The 11,193-nt window shown below is 54.1% G+C and overlaps 2 protein-coding genes across 2 annotated transcripts; both read right to left on the reverse strand.

Annotated features, from left to right (window-relative positions):
- Window positions 1-66: 66 nt before the first annotated feature.
- On the reverse strand, window positions 67-2,507 carry DNASE2 (deoxyribonuclease 2, lysosomal). The gene is made up of 6 exons (XM_054563561.1): window positions 2,195-2,507; window positions 1,908-2,085; window positions 1,734-1,812; window positions 1,298-1,453; window positions 1,010-1,207; window positions 67-610 (listed from the first exon to the last, which is right to left on the reverse strand). The coding sequence occupies exons 1-6, from the start codon at window positions 2,287-2,289 to the stop codon at window positions 216-218; spliced, it is 1,101 nt and encodes a 366-aa protein (XP_054419536.1). The 5' UTR covers window positions 2,290-2,507; the 3' UTR covers window positions 67-215.
- A 1,223-nt stretch (window positions 2,508-3,730) lies between these two features.
- KLF1 (KLF transcription factor 1) lies at window positions 3,731-7,139 on the reverse strand. Its single transcript, XM_054563562.1, has 3 exons — window positions 7,053-7,139; window positions 5,602-6,427; window positions 3,731-3,906 (listed from the first exon to the last, which is right to left on the reverse strand). The coding sequence occupies exons 1-3, from the start codon at window positions 7,137-7,139 to the stop codon at window positions 3,731-3,733; spliced, it is 1,089 nt and encodes a 362-aa protein (XP_054419537.1).
- Window positions 7,140-11,193: the final 4,054 nt, after the last annotated feature.

Raw genomic sequence — 11,193 nt, forward strand, 5'->3', positions numbered from 1 at the left:
AAGCAGCCGTGCTATTTCAAGTCCCAGTGCCTACCGAAGGAAAGGTTAACAGCTCCATTCACCAGTTTCCTTTTATTTCTCACAAATCCGGAGCCAGGTGTTGTGGTTTCTATTTTGCAAATAAGTAGACTGAGTCACAGGTTGAGGCACATAGTTACGGTCACGCAATTAGGAAGGGACTAAACTGGGATTTAAACTGAAATGTAAATTGGCTCCTAAGCCTTAGCTTTTCTATGCTCTGCTGGGCTTCCTGGAGACAAGGCACTATTCTCCTCCCCACAGGGCATCCAGGCCTTCACCAGAGGCTGGAAGGCCTTCCAGAAGGCAGGCAGTTGGGTGCACACCGTGCCCCCACCTCGATGCATCTCTCCAGCATTTCGATTCATGTCACCCACACAGGCCCAGGGCCCTTCTGGGGCTACACACCACTTGGAGTGGTCTTCTGCAGTACTGAAGGTGGGCCCAGCTGGCCCAGAGAAGGCTATCTGGGTCACGTCGAGCACTTGCTGGGCCCCGGAGCAGTTGGAGGGCAGAATGCCACTGGAGTGTTGCCAGAACTGGACCTGCAGGTTGCTGCCAAGGGCTTCCGCCAACCAGCCGGAGTACAGGTCTGTGGAGGACGGAAAGAGGGCATGGACAGGGTCACCGCTAGGGACTCCCTGGGCTACTGCCCCTCTCTGAGATCAACTTCCTGAGGAATACCAACATTAATACTAACAGACTTTACTATACACTTTATAGGCATCACTTCATTCACAAGAACCCTTTACAGTAGATATTAGCACATCCATTTTTGCAGGTGGGTAAACCGAAGGTCCGGTTAAATCCTGCACCATACAACCAGAAACCAGTAGTTGAACTGAGGTCTGTTTGTTATCTCTCTATCTCTCATGTGTTTATGGCTCTCAAAGTATTCCAGTTCCTATCTCTGACCTGCCCTCGGCCATGGACACACCTGACGCCCCCTCTGTGGAGAAAGAGCTCTTTAACCCACAACCTCAGGTCTCACCATCTCCAAACTTTCCAAATTTGGCAAAGCTCTGGAAGATGGCCCCTGCCTTTGATGTGAGTGTTACACTGCTGTTCCAGGGTCCTTGGTCAACATGGTGGCCCTTGACCGCTTCCTCCAGGTCGGGTAATTTCTTGGTGAAGACCCCTTCCAGCCTGTAGTCATACACCTGGGGGTAGGTGTAGGTCAGCTGTCTGCCTGGAGGACAAGGGGAGGAAGACATGAAGGACAGTTCCACATTCTGGCCCAGGAATTTGGGAATCACCCTGCCTCCTTGTCCCCACTTACCAATCTTTGAGAATTGGTCGAAGGTAAAAGACACACAGAGCAGGGTCTGCCCATATTTTTGGGCGTTAGGAGGCCATCCGTATGCATCACTTGTAGGAAACCCAGGGACGCTGTGGACCAGCCAGAAGCCCCCTTCTTCATCCAGAAGTAGCACACCTGAACCAAAAGACTGGATCAGGGAGCTGCTCCAGGCAGCCCCAGCAAACACCTGTGCAACCAGGAACACCCTCAGTTTGCAGGGAACTTGGAGAGGGTACGGGCAGTGTCTGGACAGCTGCTGAACTCCTTCCTCAGCCCACCACTGTCACAGTCTGGAGAAAGGACAACACTTATAAAAGACGAGGAGCTCTCTCCCCGTCCCTGCAGGTCAGGAGTTAGCTAAGGAAAATGCGTAAGGAAACCAGGGCCCTTCCTCAGCCTCCAATTCCGGACTCACCCTTCGTGTGCCCTCGACTAGAAGAGTTCTGAGTCCTGTAGTTCTTAGGCGGTTGGTCATTGTAAAGTAGGTAGGCTAGCTGGGGAGGATGGAAAAGGCGACGTGAAGTTTTTTTCCGGGCCGGGCCCTCCCTAGAGTCCCATCCCAGGGTCTGCCGGCACCTGGCCCCTTCACCTGGCTGGTGTTCTTGTACAGCGGCAGCAAGCTGCGGCCTACGGCTCCCTCCAAGCTGTCGATGGACCTCGCGCCGTCGCGCCAGCCCCCTGAACCCTCATCCAAGTACTTGTACTGCAACCCCGTTTGAGCCCCAGCCCCCGGCCCGCTGTGGGCCGGCAGCTTGTAGACGACGAACCTGGAGGTAGACGAATGGACAGAAATAGAGAAAAGGGAAGAGAAAGCTTCCCCACGGAGCACAGCAGTCCCCAGTCTGGCTCCAGGGGATGAGTCGCCTGCGCACTCACCAGTCTACAGGCTGCTCCGAGTCTCCGTAGCAGGTCAGGGTCCCTGCAGGAACCCACAGAAGTGCGGCCAGCAGCAGCGGGCTCAGTGCGGCCATGGGGGTGGAGGAGAGGAATCTGTGTTGGGACCGCGGGGCGCTAGATCACGAGTTGGGTCAGGCCCGATCCCTGGAGACTTTCATTTCCCTAAGCCATCAAGGGAACCTAGGGCGGGACCCCATGGGGTGGAAACTCCGCCCCGAAGTGAGAAGTAGAGATTTGAAAGGACAATCCCGGGTCCTCCGGGGCTGGGGTTCCCTTTGGGTACTCACTCCCCGTAGGTACCGCCCCTAGCGAGCCAGCCTACGGCTTCCTACTTCCAGTGGATTTGACGCTTGATAAGCTCCACCCTCTGATTCAGCCCAGACCACTCCCTTTTATGGCCCAGTGGTTTCCCTTGTCCCGCCTTCGACTCCGCTCCAATGACCGCTCTGTCCCTCCGCTAGGCTCCGCCTCTGTCTCTTCCGATTCTGGCTAATCCCAATCCACTCCCCTGCCGGACCCTGCTCCTCCACGGCTTCTGGGTGAGGCGCAAATCTGGGTTTTTCTTCTCCAGCTTCCCCCGAGGTCCAATTCTTGGGACTTTTGTTCCCTCAAGGAGCGGGGAGGGGTTTGTGCTCCTTGTCCTCTCCCTTCTCATTCTGCATGTTTTCCCGGTCACCCCCTGAGCTAGCGAAGGGGTCACTCTGGCTCCTGGCAGAGCAAAGGGGGCTGTGGTTTTGGGGCCGGGCTGAGGGCTTTTAAATAAGGGACATGATACCTGTGAATGTCCCTGAGGTTCAAGGTAAAAAGTATGGAGGGTGGAGCCTGATTTGGGGGCGAGGGAGGAGGGCCAGCAAGGCCTGCGGTACCCGGGGCGGGTAGGGGGGCGGTCGCTGGGGTTTAGGAGGTGAGTGTGAGGGTATATCCCTACCTGCCAAATCACCTCTGGAGTTGTAACTTCCTCCCACCTTTCAGAACCCAAAACTCACAAAAGTCATGCCACAGCTGAAGCTTTATCTAGGAGGGGCATTGTTATTGCTACAGGGCCCATAACCATTCGCAGCAGGTGCCAGCCACTATGCGGGTCTTCAGAAGTGTCGATGTGAAGACCCCCTTCTAGGTCGAGGGTCTCTGAGAAGCCTCACCACATAACCCCTCCCACTGCCCAGGGCCGCCCGTGAGCTGGTCTGAGGGTCCAGGGTTTTAAGGGTCTGTCTCTGTCCCAAGTGTCTGATTGTCCATCTGAGTCCATTTATTGGAGGTCTGTCTGGCTGGGTCTGCATGACCCTAAGGAAGTCTCCGTGTGGCTCCCTGTGGCTGGGGACATGTGGGAGTTCCCGTCGGAGGCTCCCCAGGGCTCTCTATGGGCCAGCCCTTGATCTTTGGGGAGATCTGTGGGGCCGCTTGTCCGAGCGAGGGTCCATCCGAGGGAAAACCACTCTGCGTGGACCCACTGTTGTTCCATCCCCAGTCCCCAAGAAGGTCCAAATGCCAAGGGCAGGGGGGGTGAGGGGTGGCTCAAAGGTGACGCTTCATGTGCAAGGCCAGATGATCTGAGCGCGAAAAAGCGCGCGGACAAAGCTGGCAGCGGAAGGGGCGCTGTCCGGTGTGTTTCCGGTAGTGGCGGGTCAGCTCGTCAGAGCGCGCGAACCGCCAGCCGCAGCCGTCCCACGTGCAGGCGTAAGGCTTCTCCCCTGGGAGGCGAGGGAACGGTGAGTGCCGGGGTCCGCCCCAACCCGCCCCCGGTGCCGCCACTGCATCTGGCCGCACTCTTTTGCTCAGCCTCGACCGGTACTAGCGTGAGGCAAGTGAGGCGCCTCAGGTGCGTAAGACAAGGAGGCACCCACTCTCAGGGGCGCGCCCCCGGGTCCCGCCCTCTGCGACCCCGGCCCTTCTGGTTCTGCAGCTGCATTTGGCGCCACGCCTGTTTTCAAGTCCTGGGCCCAGGTCTGGTCCCCTACACACCGGCCCGCTCCCTGTGCCCTGGTACCATGCCCCTGCATCCACAAGTCGTGCGACCCCCGTCCTTTGGCCCTGTCCCCTATGGTCCAGCCTCTCCTTGCTCCCTGGGACCCTCCAGCGGCTGCCCAAGCCTGCTCCTCGCCTTGACCTGTAGAGCCCGGAAATCCACCTGGCGTTTCAGGCCCTGTCTGCTCTCCTCCTGCTACACCTGGCCCCACCCTCATGGTGACTCCTAAAGCAGCGATTTTCAACCGATGTGCTAAAAGAATTTTTAAAACATGCTATACCTGACTGTTTTAGTCGGGGACATCGGCTCGACTTCTTTTCCCTTAGAATGTCAATTTAAAAAAATGACAAAGGCCAATAGCCATCCAGTGTGAATACCCTATCTTGAACCATAAATATGTAGGTAATATAATGGGGTTCCATCTTATTGGTCGCAGAGTAAGTTTGTGTCTGACTCGTTAACTCTTGGTACCAGAAATCCTTATATAAAAGTATAGACACTTGATTTTTTCAAAAAGTCACTTTGGGGCAAAATTGGTAGATTATTATTATGTAAATCAGTCCAAATTATTCATATTTTTGTCAGACCCACAAAAGTAAATAATATTTTTTGGTGTGCTGCAGAATTTTAGTAATTAGTTTGTGTGCTGTGAGACCAAAAATCTTGAAAATCGCTGCCCTAAATCAGGCCCCACTCTTCCTCCTCCGCAGCTCTATTGCCGGGCCCCGCCTCGGTCTTCCTCGCCTTGAGACCCAGCTTTTCTTGTGTCCCCTCTTCTAGGTTTTTCAAGCTGTTTCTCTTTACCCTCCTGGAACCGACTCGGCATCTGGGCACATGAAACTGCTTCTACCCCCTTATCTCCCCTCCTGAGCTCCAGACACGGCTCCTACAGTCTGGCTCCGCCTCCATGCAAACAATCTACTCTATATGCTCCAGGCTCCAAGTCCCTGAGCCCCTTGCTCAGCTCCCTACTTGCCGCAAACCTGAGCCTTGTGTCTTTGGCGGGGTCCCTGGCTCGCCTAGCTTGGCCCCTCCCCGCAGTCCCTCCTCCAGCCCCGCCCCCTACGCCATTGGCCAGGCTTTCTGCTACTCAGCCCGGGCCCAGGCTTTACCTCTAAGTTCTCTGAAACGTTCCTCAGATTTTCCAGGTCCTCCTTCTGCCCCCACTAGCCTCCCACACCGCTACCTGTCCCCTAGCCCTGCCTCTGAGGGTCCAGTTCCGCTCCCAGCTGCCTCTGTCCGTCCCCTTGCTCTGAGATTCTGCTTTAGCCCCACCCTTCTGTCATTACGGGTCCGCCCCCTGAGCTGGGCCTTCTCCTCTAGGACCCTCCCCTTTCTCTCGTTTCGCGCTCCTGGCCACTCTCAGCTCCCGAGGTCCCGCCTCCGAGCCCGAGCCCGAGCCGGAGCCCGGCTGCCTCACCGGTGTGCGTTCGCAGATGAGCCTTCAGGTGCGAGCTCTTAGTGTAGCTCTTGCCGCAGCCCGGGTGCGTGCACGTGTGCGCCGCCTGCCTCCTTCGCGCCCAGGAGCGCCGGCTGCGCTTGCATGGCGCGGTCTCCGCGCTCTCTCTTGAGTCTCCTCCGGTTACCCCGAGTCCCGCACCCGCCGTTCCGGGTCCCAGACAATTCAGGAAGGTGGGGGGCGCGGCGGAGCTGGTTGCAGGCGCTGGGAGCCCGCGAAAGAGCTGGAAGTGACCTTGGTACTGCTGGGCCGGGTACAGCGCTGGGTACCCGGACAGCAACCCATAGGGGGAACCGGGCGCCGCAGGCACTGAAAGCCCGGTCCGCGGAAAGTAGCTGCCGGAGGAGCTCACACCCGGTCCCGGGTACACTGGCTGCAGCGGGAGCGCCTTGGGCTCAGGGGCCGGAACCAGGGCTGGGCTCATGAAGGAGTCAGGGGCTGGGGCTCTTGGGGCTGGGCGCGCCCAGCCCGGGTGCTCCTCGGGACCTAAGAGCCCAGCCACCAGCCCCAGGCCGCCCCCGTGCGTGCCCAGGGTCTCGGGCTGCGGTGGGAATTGCGTCCCGGGACCTTCGCCCGGTGCCAGAGCGGAGGTCTGAAGCACGCCGCCCGGCTCCGGACCCTGCAAGTTGGTGAGGAAGAGATCCAGGTCCCAGGCAGTGGCCGCGTCCTTATCGTCGTCTTCTTCCTCTCCAGGCGCGTCCTCCGACTTTGGCCTCACATGGAGGAGCGGCCGGGTGGGGTCTGGGGGACCGGGGCCCAAGCCCTGCACGTCCTCAAAGCGCCACCACTGTGGGAGAGAGCCAGTAGCGTGAGGCTTCAATGGCCACCAGGGTACCCTGCCCAGAGATTCCTAAAAGGGGTCTTTTTGTTTGTCTGTGATGTCTGTCCCAGTCCCTCACACTGCCCTCCTTCCGTATCCCGCGCCCCCCACCCCCACGCCCCAGCTTCAGGGACAGAGGTCGCTAGGGTCTGGCTGGCAACAGGAGATAAGACTTACACTATCTGGAGCTGAACTCAGGCATGGGGGAAGGGGTGGCAAAGCCAAGAATGGAAGGCAGGAGTGGGCAGCCTTGCCTCAATTTCCCCCCAGAATCTCCGACTCCTTCCCAGTCCCCCAACAAGATTAACCCCCAAGATTAATTCTTGGATGTCCTCTAGAAAGCTTTGTTCTCTGCCCCCCCAAAGCCTGGGGTTGTCTACTGAGCCAAGACCCCCACAGTGTTCAGCTTCAAGACTCAGTTTTCCAAGACAGAAATAGGCCTTTAGACCACGTTCAGACTCCTGGACCAGGCTGAGGACCCCCAGGCCTGGCCAGGTCTTTGGATTCTTGGGCTAGATGCAGGCCTGATCCCTAAGCTCTGTGACTACAGCCACAAACCCCAGCCAGCCACCTAGACCCCGCCTGCCCTCACCTTGAGGAAGTCTTCCGGTGTTTCTGGAAAAGGGCCTAGGGCGGTCAGCGTACTGATGGACGGCAAGGTGGTGTCCGCTGTGGCCATAGCTGGTTGGTGCCCACCCAAGGGCCTCAGGGCTCCTCTCCCTCTGTGGCCTCGTGGGCTCTGAGGCTCTGATGGCCCCTTGGAGGGTTCCTCTGTCCTCAGCTGATTGGCTGCAGCCCCTGATAAGGGTCAGGCAAGGCAGGGGGGTGGGGGGGGGTCACCATTTCTGGGGAACAGACTTTGCCTTGGCCTGTTTGGGGCAGAGCCTTAAAGGCTGACCCTGTATCCAAAGACCAGCCAATTGTTTGGGGGCTGGGGGCTCAGTGGTTTGGGGGTTCAGGTGTTGGATAAAGTAAGGCACTGGCTTTCCAAAAAAGGAGAGACTTTGCGGACCTTCTCTAAGTTACCTACCTGGAGAAGGGTGACAGGCAGAATGGGGATTCTGAGAAGGGGCTTCTAGATCCCCCTCTCTTTCAACTGGGGCCCTGAAGTCTTCCCCCTCCCCTCCAAAAACAGAAACAACCATGCTGATGGCGGGACTTGGCACAAACTCCCTGCCAGGCCAAGCATTATCAGACACCCCAGATGTTGGAGGCTGCTATCAGGTGGGGGCCCAGGAGAGCTAAAGCTCTGTCTTTGGTGAGTGGCAGGGCTAGAAGCTAGGGCTTCACTTTAGCTTGGCTTGAAATTGCCTGGGTTAGGAACTCTCAGGGCTGACCCCGGTGGCAGGAGGGACCCCTACTAATCAGCTTCCACTGTCTACCATGGACCCCTCAGGGGGCGCTGCAGAGAGTGGGGCTTTGTGGGGGTTGAGGCTGGTTGCCACTGCAGCTGGGTCTGGGGAGACGTTGGCCTCCTCACCTGGATGGAATGGAACCATCGGATCAGACCACAGGAAGTACCCGACCTGCAGGAGACCTACACCAACCTGGCCCTGGCCCTGGCCCTTGCTGCTGCCTCATTTCTGTCCCACATGGGGGCAGGATCCAAGCTGCTGCACCAGGGACCTCTACTGTGGTGCTCTGAGAGCCCAGGGTGGGGGCAACATGGGCACACATCACAGACATACAGTTCACACATACACATATACAATATGCAATCACACAGTGACAGAAACTCCTGGCCACCTCAGCCACACTGCCCGTCCAGTCCCGGCACACATAATTGTGTCTGTGCATCACATAAACCATGCAGTCAGGAAGACACAACCATTTACTATCTGGTTACACAATTGTTGCAGTCACACAATCCCTTAGACATAGAATTCATAGTCACACAGGCGAGTGCTCACACAGTCACACAGTTACCCAGTCACACACAATTGTACAGTTAGGCTGACAGGATTCAATTACAACTAAAGAGACACATGGGGATTCCTGGATATATTGTCACAAAACTATAGAAGATGTAGCTGCGCAATCCTGTCAAACACAGATGGCAGCCTCAGATACAAAAGCATGAAAACAGCGGCGCGCAACCATTCACAAACCCACAGTGATGTAGTCACGCACGCAGCTAACATCAGACACAGGCACAGTCACACAGTGCCATGTAAAGTCTACAATCTTGTAGTGACGCCACCTGTTACTGTCACAGTGTCTACAGTGATTACTTACACAATTGTACAGATACCAATGTTCAACCGCAGGGGGCGCACTCATCCAAATGCAGGCAACCACACCAACACGGAAAATTAAACACCCTGAGAGGGAAAGACACACGACTCTGCCCAGGCATGGACACATCACCACAGACACAGTGAGAATTGGTGTCCCAGAAATGCATCACAGAAGAGGACAAAGTTATCTCGTACTGCACGAGGGGTGGGGGGCAAAAAGTAATGTAAAAGCCAGTTCTTCAAAAAAAAAATATATATATATAATAAAGATTATATTTTAAAAAAGAAAAAGCTCTTCATACCAGCTAGGATGACATTAAGAGGGAAAAAATAGAATAAAACAATTGTTGGCAAGGATGTGAAGAAATTGGAACCCTAATATACTGCTGGTTGGAATGTAGAATGGTGCAGCTACTGTGGAAAACAATTTGATGATTCTTCAAAGAGTTAAACTTAAACCATATGATCTGGCAATTCCACTCCTAGGTATATACTCAAGAACTGAAAACACGGACTCAAACAAGTATTCGTGCACGAACATTTACAGCAGCTTTACTCACGATTGCCAAAAGATGGAAACAATGCAGATGTCCATTCTCAGATAAGTGGATAAACAAAATGTGGTCAGTTCATACGGTAGCAATATTATTCAGCCATAAAAGGGATGGAGTTATAATAATACATGGCACAATGTGGATGAGCCTCAAAAACAAGTGAAAGAAGCCAGTCACAAAAAGCACAAAGTGACATATTACATGATCCTACTTATATGAAATATCCAGAATAGGAAAATCTGTAGAGACAGAAAGATTAGTGATTTCCAGAGGTTAGGAGGAGGAGGGAATGGGGAGTGACTGCTAATGGGTACAAGGTTTCTTTTTGAGGTGATGGAAATGTTCTGGAGTAGAGGGGGTGGTTGCACAACATTGCGAATGTACTAAATGCCACTGGATTGAACACTTTAAATGCCCCATTTCACGTTATGTGAGTTTTACTTTAAGAAAATAAAATGTCTGGAATTAAAGTGGTTTTCTGGAGAGGAAAGCAAAGTCTCATTTAGGGAGAGAGCTCCTTGGTTTAGGACAAAACATGAAACAGTCATGTTTGGCTCTGAAAGATGAGGCAAGAGAGTGAGGGTCCAGGGAGAAAAAGGCTTTTGGCTGGGAGATAGGGCCTCTTAGCTGATGTGGCCAGTAGGAATAATGGACTTTGAAGGACAGCAAGGTCTGAGCTTATACTTGGGTTTCTCCCTGGGCATAGAGAACTGCCGCATCCACAACAGCTCCAGGGCAGGGAGCTGTGGAAGAAAGGAAGAAGTAGCAGGAGAGAAGTGTCCAGAACAATAAGAACTATGCAAAATCCCAACTGTTTCAGGGTAATGACGGACTGCCTGTTGTGTGAGGAAGGAGATTCAAACCATTCTATTTTGATATTCAGGACAGTAAGGGCCCAGAAAATGGGAGAGTCCAGGGACACCCAGACCCCAGGCACCTGGGGACTGGCAGGCCTGTGAACACATTCAGACACAATCCCACAGTTACTCCCATCACACTCAAAGGCAAAGGATGTTACACACACTGCACCACCTGGAGGATCTATGTGGGAAGAAGTGTTCCTAGGTAGGCAGGGGCCTGGCCTAAGAATTGGGGCGCCTGAATCCCAGTCCTGTCCCCTACTCTGCACCTGGCCCACTGTGACCAGATCTGTTTTGCTTTCTGGGCCTTACTTTCCCAAATGGCAATGAGCAGGTCATGTGTCTTTCAGATACAGATATGGTCAAGCATGATGCACCCAGATAAATGCCAACGACACAAATCAAATGTTCTTTTTTTTTTTTTTAACCCTCACCTGAGGACATTTTCTCATTGCTTGTAGAGAGAGAGGAAGGGGGAGGGAGGGAGAGGGAGAGAAAGACAAGAATGTGAGGAACGTTGATTGGCTGTCTTCTCATGCGTGCCCCATCTGGGGATCAAACCCAGTCTGAGTATGTGCCCTGATGGGGAATCGAACCTGAGACTTTTTGGTCTACAGGACAATGCTCCAGCCAACTGCGCCTCACCTGCCAGGGCCACAAATGTTCTTAAAAGTGACCTAGCTAAGTGAGCCACTCTCTCACACATGTCAATTCAGGTACATAATTACACACAACTGCTCACAAAGCAAAATACACTGACACATATATACACAATCACAGATGTAAACAAATACATTTAGTCATATCACAAAGATAACAGCCACACCTAGAGAGAAAACCACCAAAACAGTCATACACACAGTACCATACAGACGCAATCACACGAGCTTACCATTATACAAGCTTACAATTACACAGACAAGAAACAACAAAAACATTCAGCCGCACTTACAGACACCATACAGTCACAGTTACAAAACCACTCACAGTCAACAGTCCTAAACGTTACAGGCGTGGTCAGTCCCATCCACATACAGATAGATACACAGTCACTCGGGCACAATGACACACATAGATGCCCA

Source organism: Pteronotus mesoamericanus, unplaced genomic scaffold (genome assembly GCF_021234165.1).
Source record: "Pteronotus mesoamericanus isolate MK-2021 breed Mesoamerican mustached bat unplaced genomic scaffold, CSHL_Meso_final scaffold_827, whole genome shotgun sequence".
In the NCBI taxonomy this organism is placed as follows: domain Eukaryota; kingdom Metazoa; phylum Chordata; class Mammalia; order Chiroptera; family Mormoopidae; genus Pteronotus; species Pteronotus mesoamericanus.

Excerpts from the sequence above, each read along its gene's own strand:
- KLF1 (XM_054563562.1), bottom strand. The coding sequence starts at position 7,139 with ATGGCCACAGCGGACACCACCTTGCCGTCCATCAGTACGCTGACCGCC. Across the intron at positions 6,428-7,052 it reads CACCGGAAGACTTCCTCAAG|TGGTGGCGCTTTGAGGACGT; the intron begins GTGAGGGCAGGC and ends TCTCTCCCACAG. Across the intron at positions 3,907-5,601 it reads TCATCTGCGAACGCACACCG|GGGAGAAGCCTTACGCCTGC; the intron begins GTGAGGCAGCCG and ends CTCGCCTCCCAG.
- DNASE2 (XM_054563561.1), bottom strand. The coding sequence starts at position 2,289 with ATGGCCGCACTGAGCCCGCTGCTGCTGGCCGCACTTCTGTGGGTTCCT. Across the intron at positions 1,813-1,907 it reads TGTACAAGAACACCAGCCAG|CTAGCCTACCTACTTTACAA; the intron begins GTGAAGGGGCCA and ends CATCCTCCCCAG. Across the intron at positions 1,454-1,733 it reads TAGTCGAGGGCACACGAAGG|GTGTGCTACTTCTGGATGAA; the intron begins GTGAGTCCGGAA and ends CTTTTGGTTCAG.